General features: G+C 38.2%; 1 protein-coding gene across 1 annotated transcript in view; it reads right to left on the reverse strand.

Moving 5' to 3' along the window:
- NKAIN3 (sodium/potassium transporting ATPase interacting 3) overlaps positions 1-12,106 on the reverse strand; it is a 559,837-nt gene extending 547,731 nt beyond the window's left edge. The window contains exon 1 of the mRNA XM_049782115.1: positions 12,017-12,106. Coding sequence (XP_049638072.1) covers positions 12,017-12,070 — 54 coding nt within the window. The 5' untranslated portion in view covers positions 12,071-12,106. The remainder of the gene's footprint in view (positions 1-12,016) is intronic.
- Positions 12,107-17,714: the final 5,608 nt, after the last annotated feature.

Below are 17,714 nucleotides of genomic sequence, written 5' to 3' on the forward strand. Positions count from 1 at the left end.
AATCCTTCCTGTTGCTACAAATAGCTCTTTATTGCTTCTATTTGATTTTTATCATCTAGATATAGAAAATGTAGATAAGATAGAAATCAAACCATGAGATCTTTGAGTTATATATCAATTTGTTAATACTATATGAAATAAATATTTGCATTACAACTAACAGGTCTACCTATTGGGGTCTACAAAACTGAGCTTACAATAGTAAGAGAAAGGGGCTAATTTAGAGGAGTGGAGATCACTGAGTCATGATGAAATAGCTGACACTCTGGTTCAGGGTATGGAGATTGGGAACTTTGTATGCCTGAAACACTGTAATTAACAGTACTTTAAATCATGGTGCCTGAGGTTTAAGTAATTTTTAAAATAGGTGAGAGTTTTCAGGCTTAACATTTTTATATTTTTGTTACTAGCAGCTAAAATGTATATTTTTAAAGAAATTTAAGAACAATAATAGTCATAATTGTTGAGAATACATGAACTACCCTACCACAAAGCTAACAGCAGGGCTGGCTATTCATATTTTTGAGTACCCCCAAATTTAAAACAGTTATTTTCATAAGCTCCAATTTAAGAAATTCTATATCAATCTATTGTATTTCAAATACTAATTAGATGAGTATACAGCACTCTTCTCCATACCTAAATTAGGAATTTTACCAATCAACTTCTACGCCCTGAGTTTTTTCACAAGCAAGTACTCATTACTCAATACTAGAATAAGTCATGTTTCTAATTACTAGAATTAAGAGAAACTGTCAGAATATATTTATGTTTATCACAGTCGCTGAGTTCATACCTCTTATGATAACCTGATAAAAATAAAATCCTATTCCAATCTACTCCATTCACTCCAGACTCCAGACTTAGTGCAAGATCACAAGAGAGAACATAACAAACCAATATATTTAATTCTACTTCATAATCTAAATATACAATTAGAAAGAAAAAAATTCTCAAGTTTGGTCCTCTATACATAAAAAGTATCCTCAAAGGCTACAAAATAGAAGGTAGCTTACACTACCCTGCTTTACAACTACAAGGTCGTCATGATTTAAAGTAATTGTTCATTTAAGCAACATAGTTTACAATAGTTTTCTAAATAAATTTTATAATAGTTTTATAAATAGACAAAGAATGTTCTAATGATGTCAGTGGGCCTCTACCAATGCCTGTCCCCTTAGACACACTGTCCCTTTTTCTTTGTAAACATTAATGATTGAGTTTGGTATTGAGGTGATTTTATTCTTCTTCCCAGAAGCATTATTTCTTTCTAACATTGAAACCTTGGGGCAAGAAGAGAATGGAATTTCGACTATTTACCTTTCTGTTCTAAAAGACCTCAACTGATGTGTCATCTATTCTGATTTTTATCTTTTTTATCGGGCCACACCCATTTGATGCTCAGGGGTTACTCCTGGCTAAGCGCTCAGAAATTGCCCCTGGCTTGGGGGGGCCATATGGGACCCGGGGATCGAACAGCGGTCCTTCCTTGGCTAGCGCTTGCAAGGCAGACATGTTACCTCTAGCGCCACCTCGTCGGCCCCCTGATTTTCATCTTTAATGAGTAATATTCATTAGATACCTGAAACTACTTTAAAAAAATATACATATATCACCTGATAAAAGTTACTAAAAATATTTAAGCTTCAAATTTGTACCTGTTTTTTTGTCTATGTACTTGGTGATCTCTAGTAAAATTATATATGTGTGTGTGTGTGTGTATGTGTGTGTATGTGTGTGTGTAGCATATTCCCCTCTGAAATAATCTGAACTTAAATTCTATTATATTAAAATTATTCTCCTATAGCATCTGAATTATTGTTCAACTATTTCCTATAGACCTAAGATATATATTATAAAATATTTAGATAAATTTGGAAATGTGAGCACTGTATTTAAGTTTTAAGTACAGTGAGCACTATTCAAGTTATTTTATTTCCATTTTTAGATTTTTTAAAATTAAACACTCTGGGTTATAAGGTTGTCAAGTTCTTGACATAAAAACACAAGGATTATTCTTTTATAAAAAAAACTTAGATAAACAAAAATCTACATGAAAGTGCACTGAACAATAATCACTCAATTAAAATTGAAATTTATAAAAAGTCTGTAACAGTTACCATGGTGAATGAAAACTCAACAAATTACATGTGTGTGTGTGTGTGTGTGTGTATCAGAACTTCTTTTTTACCTTTTAAACTTTTGTGGGGGACCACACTCGGTGATGCTCAGGAATTACTCCTGGCTATTTGCTCAGAAATTGCCCCTGGCTTTGGGGGACCATATGGGACAGGAAACAAACACATGCCAGTCCTGGGTCAGCTGCATGTAAGGCAAATGCCCTAATGCTGTGCTATCACTAGGGCCTCTGGCCCCCAACTTTAGAACTTTTAATCCTTCTTTGGGGCTCAATAGTTTTCGATTTTATACTGTCTTGAGTTTATCCCATTCCCAACTGCAACATTGTTTATAATCCCTGACACAGAATATTCAGAGCAATTTTTGAGGGAGGTCATGCCCAGCAATCATCAGGGCTTACTCCTGCTCTGCTCTCAGGAATCTCTCCTGGCAGTGTTCAGGGGATCATATAGGATGCCAGGGAATGAACCTGGGTCAGCTTCATATAAGGCAAGCACCTTACCCTTTGTACTGTTGTTCCAGTCCATGTGTAGTCTTGTCCCCTGAATTCCAAGTCCATACATCTGACAGCTACCTGACTTTTGATGTGTCAAATTTTTACTCTGTCAAAACAAAATTCTCATGCTTATAATCACTCTTATTCTTTCTTCATAACCCAATTTTCCTACTTTTAGTATAAGTGACTAAACTGATTTCTCTGATGTATGAAACATAGAAATATCTCTCAGGAAGTCCTAAATTTTCTACATCAAAATCCTGTCTTAAGCCCATCATTTTTCTCATTTATTCACCACTTCAACTCAAATAATCTCTTACTTAGTATAAAGAAAAGCATCCTGTCTCTCTCTCTCATTTTCTCTCTTTTCCCTCTAATATATGTATTCACCTATTAGCATATTTTAAAACATAAGTCAGATGGTGCTCTGGAATGATATGATAAATTTTCTTTGAATAAAATCTGAAGCCATTTTTTCTTGTGTCATCTTATCATATACTGAGCTGAGACCAAACCAAACTTATGCCACAGCTAGGAACAAACAGAACTCTCAAAACTGAATCTTTGGGACAGAGAGGTAATAAAGTGGGTAGTTTTTCATGTAGCTTACCTGGACTTTACCTCAGCAACTACATCCGGATCCCTGAGCCCCACCAGGAATGATTTATGAACTTAGAACCTGGGGTGAGCCCTAAATAAATAGAAGTGTTTGTAACTCAAAAGACAAAAATAGTACGAATGTGAATGGCACACACCTGTACTTGCAGTGTTTAGAGATTCTATAAATATCCATCATATGTTGTTGATTATTTCAAGTCCATGAAGCAAAAAACAGCAAAGAGATTGCAGACTCAGATCTAAATCCTGGCTCCATCTCCTACCAGTGGTATAGTCTTTAGTATATTACTAAAGCCGTTTAGCCTCCATGTTTTAACCTTTAAAATATTGGTTGTGAGAACTATGTGATTTAATACATATAAAGTTCCTCAAAGAATGACTGACATCACTAAAACAATCAATACTATTTAAATACATGCTTATACATTAATTTATTTTCAAATATTTAGTGAGTTCTTACCTTCAGTAGGGTCTAAAAGAAGATTCTGTGAATCATTCTTTGTCCTTTGTGGACTTAAAATTCAATAACACCTCACATTTCTCCCTCATAAAGAAATGAATGCACACACATAACTCATAAAGAGAAAGTTCCCTGTGAAAAATAAAAATAAAATACCTGGGACTGAAAAGATAGTATGGCAGTTAAGGGAGATTGCCATACTATGACCAATCCTTGTAAAGTCCTGTTATTACGTATTGTGCCCTAAGCACCATCAAGTTACCATTATGCAGAGTAAGGAATAGCCCATGAACACTGCTGGATGTAAACCAATGAACATTGTCAACCAATCACTGCAAACCTCAGTCTTCCTGCCACACACACACACACACACACACACACACACACACACACACACACACACACTTGTTTATTTGGATTGTGGAGACAGAGTACCATGGTTGAGTAACTTATACCAGAAAATTTATTGTACAGCAGTTTCAGAAGATAGAAGTCAAATAAAAGATGCTCTTCTAAAGGTTGCAAGAGAGACTATTTCATGACTGTTTCTGATGGTGTGCTGACAATCTTGCCTTTCTGTGGCTATGTATGCCATGTCATCACAAATATATATCCTGTAACGATAAAAGCAAAAGTCTTGGGAATCACCTAGACTTTTACTTTCATCTTTTTATGGCACTTTCTTCACTTCATGCCTGTGCACCAATTTCTGCTTTATATAGAGATGTAACTTTAGACTAGAATCAGGAACCACCCTACTCCAATATGATCTTATGTAAAATTAGCCAGTTATTTCTAAAGTGGCCTTTTCCAAATTAGACCAGATACTGAAATACTGGGATTAGGATTTAAACATAGGAATTAAGAGTATTTATCCTGTAACAATATCATATTTCCTCAGCAAATTCAACACATTGAATATACTCTTAAATAATAAGTGAGTTATAAAAGCATCAGCATTTGTAGAAAATTGGCTAATGCAAAATATTGTAATGATTTCTATACCAATCACATTATACCTGCTAGTCTCATTTAGGCCATATTTTAATTTTTCTATCTTTTCTAATATTCATGGGATGAGACAGAGATAAGGATATTTAAATATAAAAATGGAAAGTGAATCATAAAAATTGTATTGCACAGGAGAAATGAATTAACTATAAAAGTGTAGAACTTGTTAAAGAAAAAGTATTGGTATATCTACATACCAAAAGAAATGTATTTCTACATCCATTGGCAAATAGCCTTGACAAGTGAATGGTACACTTCATAAAACTTAATTTAAAGGGGTCCAGGGATTTATCTCAGAAATAAAGTAGTAGAGTAATAAATATCTTGCTTTGCCTGACTGGCATTGAGGATTTACCTCTGGTTTCTAAGTATGATCTCCCTAAATTTCATGCGTGTCCCCTGCCGTACCCCAATAATGAGGCTGACAAAGGACAAAAAGATAAAAGCCTAGTTTAAGAGTATGTTAGTGCCACAGCACTAACAGACATCTCCTAATAGATTTTATCCCCACATTATAGTGTTACCACTTTATTTTTTCCTAAGAAGATGTTTTGACTGTGATACAAAAAGTTAACCTAACTTTTCACCACAAGAACAAAGTAATACTTTTCTTTGAGTGAACATTCACCAAAATAAAACCATATAGTCAATTTATTTGATCTGATATGCTCTGTTAATTTTATAAATCTTTCAAAAGTTTGTCAGTGTACATATAGAAAGTAAGAGCTTCTATATAAGAACTTTCTATATTCTACTGCTCTGATTATTAAATTCAATAGAAAAGTAGCTTTCATTTTCCATGAAAAGATGTAAGCTACCATAAATCTCTCTAGTAAAATAATATCCAGGGCAGAGATGTTTTAAACATGTCTCACAATCAAGACCTCTATGCTATCAAGAAGATGATAGCACTGCAGTAATAATTCCCTACCCACTTGGGTTACACTACACTGAAGGCATGATGGGGAAACAATTCTAAAATAAAATGCACTCTGGGGGTCGGAGAGATAGCATGGAGGTTAGGTGTTTGCCTTTCATGCAGAAGGATGGTGGTTCAAATCTCGGCATCCCATATGGTCCCCTGTGCCTGCCAGGGGCAATTTCTGAGCATAGAGCCAGGAGTAACCTTCAAGCGCTGCCGGGTGTGACCCAAAATCTAAAAAAATAAAATAAAATAAAATGCAGACTACATTTTAAACTTTTGAAATTATACCATTAAGGGCTGAAATGATAATATAGTGGACATGGTATTTACTTTGCAGCCAGCCAAAATGGGCTCTAACCTCAGCACTGCATATGATTCCCCAAGCATGCCAAAAGTTATCCCTCAGCACAGAGTCAGAGTAATCACTGAGCACAGTTGAGAGTGGCTCAACAACTAAAAAAGTAAAATACAAAATATAACAATTAAAATACAGTGAAATATAACAACTAAAACAATTTACCAAGTGTATCAACTCTACATTATACAGGTGGAATACATATAATTTTTAAACATACCCAAAGAATCCATCCTTTACCCAAAAATATATATTAAAAAGTTCCTAGATGACTTGAAACTGTTATATAGAGTTCAAAAAATATTTACTTTTCAGGTTTATTAGCAACATATATTTCTGTTTTACACGTTCTCTTTTTTAATCCATATAACATATAAGGAACTCATCTATAAAATTAAGAGTACATATACAAGCTTACATTGGGGTTAATCACAAAGGGAAGATGTCAAGAATGGTTGTAGGAAGATATTAGAAAGAAGTTTAAGAGATTACCAACCAATACTCATCTGCATATACTAGCCTAAAAAATGTCAAATTCTCTCCAATTATATTGCCCAGTCTTAAAAAGTAAAATTAAAAAAATATTTTAGAATGATATCACATATGTGGTATTTATAATAACTGCATAAAGAAATGCAATGGTCTAAATGAGAGTTGTCTCAAACACCCTTGTCCTCAGAATATAGAGAGGGAAAGGATAGAAACTGAGTGGAAAAGGAGAAACACAAATATGAAAAGATTGGGCTAGGGGTCAAGCGGTCTCAGGTGCATTGGTAGAGTTAAAAAAAAAGGACAGAATTAAATATCCAAGCCAAAGACAACAACAATGAAATCAACAAACTCAAATCTAACAATCTAAACTTCAAATGGACCTGTTATACTGGCAGGATGGGGTTTAGGATGTACTTGGGGAACATTGATGGAAGGAGAGGGACCCTAGTTTTGGGATTGTCCCCAATTTATTATATGTATAAAATCCAACCTAAATTGTAAATCTAAATGTAAATCACAATGGCTTAATAAAATAAAAATATATAATTGCCAGGGTCCCTGAAGAACAAGAAGACGGGAGTGAAGATAAAATAGTTAAAGAAATAATCAATAAAAATTTTCAAGAGTTGAGGATTACAGGCACTGATATACATGAGCCACAAATGGTGCCAGGAAAAATATGACTCACCTAAAAAACTTCAAGGCACCTTGTACTCAAAATTATAAAATCTAAAGATAGAGCCAGAATATTGACAGCAGCAAGATCAAAAAGAAATTTACATGCAAAAGAGATCTCATGAGATCTATTGCAGTTCTATCAAATGAGACTCTATGAGTCAAAAGAGGATGAAGGGATGTAGTATAAAAAGTCAGCAAAATGAACACCTCACCAAGTGTAAGATGACAATTAGCTATCAACCCCAAACTAAGATGTTCTCCTAACTTTCTTCTTCCTTAAACCTCTTCCTTTGATATGTAAAAGTTTACTGGATAGGTACTTTTGTTTCACTCTCAACTTCCCCCTTCTAGTGGACAGGTATTGGTATAATAAAGAAAAGTCAGTTTGGGTTTGGTGCTCCGAGACACCTTGAGGAAGAAGCCACACGAAGCCACTCTTAAAAGCCACTGACTCCTTGATTTTCTTGACTGGTTTGGTATATTATTTCTTTGCTGTAACCCTGCTTCTTCAGACCTAATTGTGTGAGTTTTAGAAATATGGTGCCTGGGTGATCTCACAACTCATGGATTTTTATTTTACAAAGCCAATAATACTCTATTCAACTAGATCATCATTTAGATGTGAAGGAATGATAAAGAACATCATGAACAGAAACAGTTTAGAAGTCATAATCTTGAAACCAGTTTAGCAAGAAGTACGAAAAGATCTCCTTTAGAGGAAAAGAGAAATCTCCCAATTTGTAGTCTTGAGTATGGCACTCACTCACAGTACATATAGTTGTCCTCTACTAGATGAAGAAAGGTTTAAAACATAGCCATCTTCATCAAAAATTGACTTTTACTGATTTATTTTATAATAATTTCACCTGACATTTAAGTTCTTTTTGGTGCAAGATATATGACATAAGTTTGTTATGTGCCTACCAAGGATATCAGCTGGGAATGGGAAGGAACCTGGGGATTCTCGTGGAGAAGGAAGGGGCATTGGTGTTAAATAGGTAAGTGGACATTGTATGTTTGAAACAACTCTATCATAAACAACTCTGTGAATCAATGGTGACATAATAAAAATTAAAATTAAAAAATTAAAAAAATAAAATAAAAATAAAAAATTCCCAATAATCTGAATAGTTTATGTTTAAAGCTAAACGGATTGGCATGTTGACCTATGGTAAACAGGAATCAGTCACAGAGAATGAGCTAAACACATAAGGAGATGAACACACAAGGACTATCTAAGCCATCTATCCAATACACCTTTGCTCTCCCACCTTGATTCCCAATATGTGAGTTACTGTTTAAATTACTAGAAACTTCAAGAACAATTAGCAAACACACCAAAATTCCATGGGTACTTAAGAACAAAGACTGGGATATTTCACATTGCCAATCATCAGGCTCCCTTAAAGTATGGAGTAAAGTCATAATATTTTTAATCTAGAATGCCCTCTGCATCAAGAAGACCCTAAGGTATTTTATTCTATTCTTTTCTGGGTGCATTATTGCTTACCCTCTTAATCTATTCTATTCTTTTCTTTTCTATTTCCTGAGTTCATTGCTATTGCCCATTTCTATTCTAAAGCCGAACTTACTTTTACCCAGGGAACTATCTTGACCTTGAGGTTAGATATTAATTAGGAGTGAAGAGGGAGTACTCCAACACTTTATGCATCTGATGCTATATTTATTTATGTAACTGATACATTATGTATTTCAAACTGATCAAAGTGGAAATATTTACACCAAAGAAATAGGCAAATGCTAAAAATCAGGCTTTGAAACACTTGACAGTCTAAACTTAGGAGAGTAATACAATAATTTTAAACAAAAATATGGCAAATGTCCATAGCCACCACAATGTCAATATCTTATGAGTATGTGCGTACACACATACACAAACATTCACACACATCCCTGCACACAAAATATATTGTTTTCCAATATTTGAAAACTATTGCCCAGTTCAGCAAAAAAAAAAGCTTTTCATATCACTGATGAAATGAAGTTCCAACTTTCTGCTTGCTTTACTTTTTTATATTCCCCAAATTAGATAAGAATATCACCTGGCGGGGCCGGAGAGATAGCATGGAGGTAAGGCGTTTGCCTTTCATGCAGAAGGTCATCGGTTCAAATCCCGGCGTCCCATATGGTCCCCCGTGCCTGCCAGGAGCAATTTCTGAGCATGGAGCCAGGAGTAACCCCTGAGCACTGCCGGGTGTGACCCAAAAACCAAAAAAAAAAAAAAAGAATATCACCTGGCATAATTATGTCAAAAGTATAACCATTTATCAAATTTAACAAAAAAAATTTCTGTCAGAATTATATAATTTTTCACAAATCACATATTATTGTTTGTCGAGTGAAGTCTATGTAGTATATACATTATATTTATTATCTTCACTATAATTTACTGTACATTACATTCTTATTTCTTTGGCACCATTCTTAATGTATCAATCACCCAAGTATCTTCAACATTCCAAAATATTGACATAAGAAGTTGTTTAACTCTATAAACATCACCTTCCAAATCTGAAAATAAATAAAATTGGTGCTTTAAAGGACAGTTCTAAAATAAAATGATTCTTATTTAACAACCCTGTTGAGTGAAAATATTAATTATCATCATAAATACAGAAAATATGTTTAGCACCTAATAAAAGCTCTCCTAAAACTGTTTGCATTTACAATATGAATGTTTCATCTTTATCCTCAGGTTGTTTATAATCTAAGGATCAGAGAAGTGTAAATAAACTAAAACAACTTGAGGATGATTTTCTTCTAACAGAGGAAAAAGCGAATCAATAAAGATTGAATTTTAAAAAGTTACTGATTTTATCTGGTGCATTGAAGAAGACTTCAGACAAGATGTAATAGTAAGAGAAACCATAAAGAGAAAGTTGCATATGCCTCAATCGTGGAATATCTGGAAAGTGTAGATGTTCCCAACTGATAAATAAAACATCAAGAACATCACCATCAAAGATAATACCATGATCAATCCCTTAATAAAGCATGCCCAACAATAAGATTTCATCCTCAAAGCATAATAATTTTGTAATGTGTCAATGATGTTTCTTTCTAAATAAGTGGAAATAATCTTCTAGCTTTCTTATGTGAAAAATAAACTGATGTTCAAATAAAGAATTAGAAGAACTATACAATGTGTTTTACTTGGGGTTAGAGAGATAGTAAAGTGTGTAAGGCACATACTTGCCTTGCACACAACCCACCCCTTGCCTTGCACACAGCCCACCCCGGTTGAATCCTAGGCATTCTATATCATTACTAGAGTACTAAGGAGTGATTCCTGAGAGCAGAGTCAGGAACGCTCCCCTTAGTGTTACAGAGCGTGGCCAAAAAAACAACCCCAAATGAACAAAAACAACAACCAAAAGTGTGTTTTGTTTAACAGAACAGGAAAGTCTGCAGTTGGGGCCAGAGAGATAGTATAGTGGATAGGGTGTTTGCCTTTAAAATGGCTGACTGACACGTGGTTGGATCATCTTCATCGCATCGGGTTCTCCAAGTACTGTCAGTAGAGAACCAAGAGCATAAAGCCAGGAGCAATCCCTGAACATCCACAAACCAAAAACCATAAATGAAGAAGAAGAAGAAGAAGAAGAAGAAGAAGAAGAAGAAGAAGAAGAAGAAGAAGAAGAAGAAGAAGAAGAAGAAGAAGAAGAAGAAGAAGAAGATGATGATGATGATGATGATGATGAAATAATATATGCTTTCCGGCGTACTAAAAAAAGTAAGTAACTAAGTCTAAAACCACTCAAATTAAGCACACATAATGTAAACAATGAAGAGCCCTCTTAGAGATATGTAGGAGGTGTTGTGGGAATAACCACTAAAATGAAGGCAATATTTTATTCCTTCAGTTAATGTGCCTTTCAAGGGCTGACATTTGTCAGTAAAGTTCACAGAAAAGCTGGTTCCCTTTGTTCATCAACATATGCTAATGTAGGTGGCTTTAAAAAAAAAAAGAACATACAAGTAACACTCGGAAGAAAGCTTGATCTTCCTGCATCTACCTACAGCACCTGGCTTAAGTGTCATGGAAAGGAAGATGTCTATTCATCTCGACAAACAAAAATCTGACAAAGGAGGTCTGCGGCCCTGACCTCAAGTGACTATGGTATAGACCACAGGCCCCTACAAGGGTCCCAGGGGGACTTGGGTTAAAAGGAGCCTTTGACTGTCCACTTGCCCTAACTTCCCACTGCACGCAGTCCACATTCAACCACTTTGCTTAGGTCAGCTCCCTTCCCGGTCCTCTTCCTGTGGACATCTCTAGGCTCTGACCTGAACCCACCACATTTCAACAAAACCTGAAGTGCATCTGGAAAGGAGGAAGCAGGAGTTGAACCCTCTTTTAAATAAGATCCAAAGGCATAATCAGTCTTGGCACCCTGCAGGATCGAGAACCCAATCTATCTCCTGATGCTGAATCAGGAGTGGACAGACGGGCTTGCCAGTCTGCTGCTCAGAACCGGTGTAACCCCATATGCCCCTAAGTGGGGGAGACTAAAACAACATCACGAAGAAGAAGAAAGAGCCCGGAGCCCTGGAGAAACTTCAGCAGAGATGCTCAGGGTGCAGCAAAGAGCGGTCCAGAGCAGCTAGGAGGAAACCGCTAACTCCTGCTACCCTGCGGCGCGCATCCCGGGGACCTCCAGGCGACTCCGTGCCACGCACCGGGGCGCTCCGGAGTAGGGCTGAGACTCTGCAAACCGCGCCCTCCCAGGCCAACTGGGACGGGGGCCTGGAGAGTGCATGAGTTTGGGGTCCGGGAAGGGCATCCCGGGGTACCAGAGCCGGGGCGCACGAGCCACTCACCAGCTGCAGCGCGCAGAGACAGACGAGCGAGCAGCGCCCGGTACAGCAGCCCATGATGCTGCTGATGCGGCGGCGCGCGGGGCTAGCGGCTCCGGGAGATCCGGGTGCGAATGGGGCCGCAGCCCCCGGGGCCAGCAATTGTCCGGCCCGACAGGAACGGGCTCACTTGCCCAGCGCAGGTCCTTGCAGCTCCGGGGATGCAGAATGGGGTGACCCAGGCTCCAGCGGGCGCCTTTGTTAGTTCCCCAGGCCGGCGGAGGTCAGCTCCAGCGTGCACACCCCACTGTCTGGCGGGGGTCCCTTGCCTCCCACCGAGCGCTGCTGCTTCTTGGGGAGGTGGGGGTGCCCGGCAGGCGGGGCAAGGGGGAGGAAGGGAGGATGCAGATGGTGAGTGGGTGGAAGTCTGTTTAGGGGAGGGGAGTCAGAGGGGTGGGCGTCTGGAAAGTGGAGTGGGTTGTGTGTGTGTGTGTGTGTGTGTGTGTGTGTGTGTGTGTGTGTTTTGTGTGTTGTGTGTGAGTGAGAGGTGAGAGCTGGAAAGGAGGGGTGAATGGAAGGGAGTGCCACCTAGGGTCGGTCTGTCTTGTTAGGAGTCTTTGGAGAGGGGAGTGGGGAGGGGGGAAAGAGAATGGGAATGAATGTGAATGAGCGTGGGTAAGACAGCTGGCGGTGATGGAGACCCTCAGAGGCCAGAGTAATTGCAGAGATCCAGTCTGGCCTTTTTTATTCCCCCCCCCCCCATCCACGGCTGGGGATTGATTGTACTGGGGTGAAGGAGGAGGAGAGTGGTTGGAGGCGAATGCAAAGGAGAGAGCTCGGATTTTTGCAGAGCCCTGCCCAATGTGCAAGTGAGTGAGAGTGGACACGTCTCGGTGTCAGTCTAGAAAGATGGATCTTGGGGAGTTGAGACCCCCAGAATCTCCCCCCCCCCCCAGAGCACCTTGGACAGTGGGCAGTGAGCGCAAGCAGCCTAAGGCGCAATGAGAGCCAAGAGAGGCCGCTCTGAGAGTCCGCCAAAGCCGGGCGCTGGGGACACTGTTCTTGGCGTGTGTGCGGATGTGGGTCGCGCCTGCCTGCCGCAGCCGTGGCCAGGAGGGCGCCCCTGCTGGATTCTAGGGGGGAAAGTTGGAGAGAGTTGGTTTGAGGGGAGACGATGCAGATCCGAGAAGCGCCAGCCAGCAGCGCGCAGACCGGTCAGTCGCCCTGACTCTGCGGGTAGAGATTTCCCCAGTGGAAAACCAACGGGGGACACGCCTGGTTGCTCTTATGATGGGAGTATGCTTCGGAAAGATACATTATTTATTTATTTATTTATTTATTTATTTATTTATTTATTTATTTATTTATTTAGTCAGTCTCCGAAAAGGGTTTGGAAATACGATCTGATTCTTGAAGGAAGCGACTCTTGGTCCTGAACCAACTCTGCACTGATCCCTATGAACCCTAGTAGATGGTCTCGCTTGCTTTTTCCCTTGTGCCTCTCTCTCTCTCTCTCTCTCTCTCTCTCTCTCTCTCTCTCTCTCTCTCTCTCTCTCTTTCCCTCTTTCCCTCTCTCTCTCTCTCTCTCTTTCTCTCTCTCTCTCTCTCTCTCTCTCTCTCTCTCTCTCTCTCTCTCTCTCTCTCTCTCTCTCTCTCTCTCTCTCTCTCTCTCTCTCTCTCTCTCTCCCTCTCTCTCTCGACTGCAGAGGATTAAATTTCATCCTGACTGTCAGATTTCATGCGTATGTTTGTTGTGCCCGGTGGGACCATGTAAGTCCTCAAGAACAGGCTGGAAAAGCAAAGATCAAACCTCTCTCAGCGATTGTCTCAGAAGAGGGCTGTCTTCAGAACTTGGCGGAGAAACCCCATTTTTTTCTAAGGCACTGCTGCGCTGCTCCTGGGTGCTTAGTGATAGGTCCTGTTTTTAAAAACCGGGGAGGAGGAGGAGGAGGAGGAGGAGGAGGAGGAGGAGGAGGAGGAGGAGGAGGAGGAAAAGGAGGAAGAGAGAGAGAGAGACTGAGAGAGAGAGAATCATTGTGGATTTCAAACACTAAACACACACCTACACACACACACACACACAGAGAGAGAAAGAGAGAGAGAGAGAGAGAGAGAGAGAGAGAGAGAGAGAGAGAGAGAGAGCGCTCAGATAGTGCTGGGAATCCCGTTTTCATTTGTTTTGTAGTTAACTAGCTGATTCTGAACTGTCCTTCAGGACTGTGCTTATAACTTAAACCAGCTATAGTTCGCAGGAAATCCTGGTGTGATAGCTTTAAAATCTTCAAGAAACCTTGGAATAACCTCAGGATTTGAGTCAATAAAGGGATCAAAAACATTCATTGTTTGGGTTCTGCTTCTGTCCACGAACTTAGAGAAAGGGAAAAGGGAATCAATAGTCTGAGGTTTTCTGTTTGTTTGCTTTTTAATCCAATCTTTAAAATATCATTATTGAAGTGTATGAGGAAGGACATGCTACTTACACCCACAATAAACACTCATCATCCAAGATGAATGAAAACAATAGGAGAACAAGGACCCTGACTAATAAATAATTCATTGTACATAGAGGAGCAATTGCAGGAAGTGTCAGTCTATGGGTCTCTGAAATGTGTAGAGGGGACTGAAACAGGGAGATCTTAACTGACACAACCTTCTACTTCCAGAAATTACTGTAACTTCATCTCCCTGTGACTACAACTATGACCAACACTCTGACCCCCCACTTCCTGCCACATTACATGTTTACCCAATATACCTTTTCTCATCACTTCATTTGTGTAGTAAATACCAGATTTGCAACTACTATGTTTTGAGTTTCCAAGAGGCTGCAGGCAAAGTCTATATGCTTTACTTTTATTCAATTATTTCTCTTCACAGCAACCTATGAAGTGGATGTAGTGAGCACATTCAGTGTGTTTTTATAAAGAAATGTGAACAGAGTCCCATGGTTACTAAATAGAAAAAAAAGGGGGAATCTGAGCAGAGGTCTTCTTTGACATTTGATTTATGTAGCACCAAACTGCTTCTGCAACCTGGGACCAAATATTATGTTACTACAGTGGTACTTAATTCTAGGCAGGGACTTAGGCATTGACCCCACCTCTAAGTCAATGCCTTTAACGTTTGGCATCTGGAGACCAGGAGTGCCCTCTCTATCTTTCCCATTTCCCTCTCCCCTTCTTCAGACAGCTGTAGATTGCATTTTATCCATGATTTAAGATAAGTTGATTTAAGACAACTGGAAATGCATTTAGCTTTCAAAGAGATGGTGGAGAATAAAGGAAAGAGAGCACCATGCCAGTAACAAGTCTAGAAATCTTTATTTATTTCTGCAATCACTTACTTTCATTTTTGGTCTTTCTGAGTCATGCTCAAAAAATTCAAGTGTCATTACCAGCCATACTCAGATCACAGGTTTAATGTTCTGGTCTAGTGATATGGTAATATAAGGCACAACGGTGCTGGGGGTCCCTAGAATTATACCCACAGTGTTAGGACAGGGAACTATATGGTGCCTCACACACATGCATGGCCTTCCTCTTTTTTTTTAATTTGATCTGCAGCCAGAATTAAAAATAGTCTCCCTTTGCTTGTGTTCTTCATTTCTCCATTCTACCCTCCAATACTTCACAGTGCTCTATTAGATGTTCGCTTTGTTATGTCCAAAGCTACACCACTTGCCAGGTTTACAAAGATAAGGTCTAGTGCCCATTCACCTCCCCCGAGGGGCTTGGTAGTAGGAAGGGAAAATAGCTTGATCAGTGAAGTAGAACGTGCTCTGAAGAAAGTTTTTACCAGGGTGTCATTATTTTTTTTCTGTGAAAGTGAGAAAGATTGAAAAGAGAAATAATCTACAGGCAGATGTAGATTGCAGTTTATCCCTGATTTAAGAGAAGCTGGAGAAAAGACCAAGAATGGTTGTGGTCTAGAAGAAGTTGGGAAAATCTGTTAAAATAAAAACCTTTAAGACTTAGACCTCAAAAAAGGTCTTTGATGATGTCAATGGCAAATGCTATAGCAGCATCAACGCAACATCGTACTAAAAAGGTTTTCTCTATGGCAAAAGAAATATAAGCTTAAATTAGAAAATAGATAACTAAAAGGGAGAAATTTTTTGCACTCAACACATTAATAATAGTCTCTCAGTTATCACAACTAGAATCCAAAGTGGAAGTACAGAGTTCTAGAATTTACAAGATTTTCAAAAACTAGGATTGGAGACAGCAGTTTGAAGTAGCTAATTTTCACTATTTAACAAATATTTCACTATTTCACCAAAATTTTTGAAACTTAGTTTTAAGCTTTTATTTTTTGCTTGAGTAAAATAGATCTGTGGTCTTTTCAAGCATTCTCTCTTCATTGAGAAAATGTTTTTATGTGTGCCACTAAATACATGCTCTGACTCTGCTATCATGTACCCTTCATGGCATATTCTGGGAATGAACACCTCCTCCTGCAACTGCTTAGCTCCATAACTATATAGCAGAAACTGTAAGTCTCATTTACTCAGCTTGAACTGAAAAAAAGGTTTAGAGAACAGCAGATCTTCAGATCAATAGGAAGAAAGGGTAAATTGCAATTATAATTTCTCTACATTTTTCTTCTCTAAGAACTTGCCTCTCATTGCTGAAAGTACTTTATATTTCAGCATTTGCAGATGATCCCCTGCTAGGATTTTATTGTAAGTAAAGGTAAGAGAAATAGTAATGTCTGAGTGGTGTGGGAGTGAATATTAAAGAAAGATTGGAGGGATTGAGAATTATTACCAAGTAAAGAAGAATAATTATTGGTATATTTGGCTTAAGAAATATTTGATAACTATTTCAAAATATGAAAGGGCTAATAAAACACCTCTTTTTATTTTCCATTTGATATAAAATAAGCTGTAGTATTTACCTTTCAAATTCTTCCTTGTTCTATAACTCTATAAGTTGCTTAATTAATTATTGCTTTCAGAGTTTCTCTAATGTCAGTTTGTTTCACCCAAAGGGCACAAAAACAAACCTCTCTTATCAATCAACTTATTACCACAGAATGTTCTTACCATTGGAATTTGGCAACCTACATATAGATAACAAATAATACTGCATGTTTAATATTTCAGAGTCCTCACAAAGAACCACAAAATAACTTCTAACTACTATAAATTCTGTTTCTTTGTCTTCTGCTTTCCTGAAGAATTTAGACTACCAACTCAAATGCTTCTGCATATTGGCTTAACTAGAACATCAGTAATTGGCAATTTCAATGGCTGGGAGAAGGTAGTGTGAACATAAGAAAAAGTGTTAGTGTTAATTCTTAGTAAATTCTAATGCTACTCTACACATTTCTCATATGCCTAAAGTTCATATATTGTATGTATATATTTATTATCTATCATCTATTTATTAAACTTTGCAAAGTGAAAATTCTTGCTTTATTTACTCCACTTTTACAAAGAAATTTTGAAATATGCCTTTCTTTTGTTTTTTGTTTTGTTTTGTTTTGGGAACATACCTGATGATGCTCATGGGTTACTTCTAGTTCTTTCAGGAATAACTCCTGGCTGTGCTCAGGACTACATAGAAGATGCCAATGGTGGAATATGGATCAGCTGCAGGCAATGCAAGCACCCTACCCACTCTGCTACCTTTCTGACACCTAAAACATGTTTTTCTTTAATCCCAGAAAAACTATCTGTCAAGATTCTGTAAATGTTGAGAACTTTGCTGAATATTTCTTC

This window comes from Suncus etruscus, chromosome 10 (assembly GCF_024139225.1).
Source record: "Suncus etruscus isolate mSunEtr1 chromosome 10, mSunEtr1.pri.cur, whole genome shotgun sequence".
NCBI lineage: Eukaryota > Metazoa > Chordata > Mammalia > Eulipotyphla > Soricidae > Suncus > Suncus etruscus.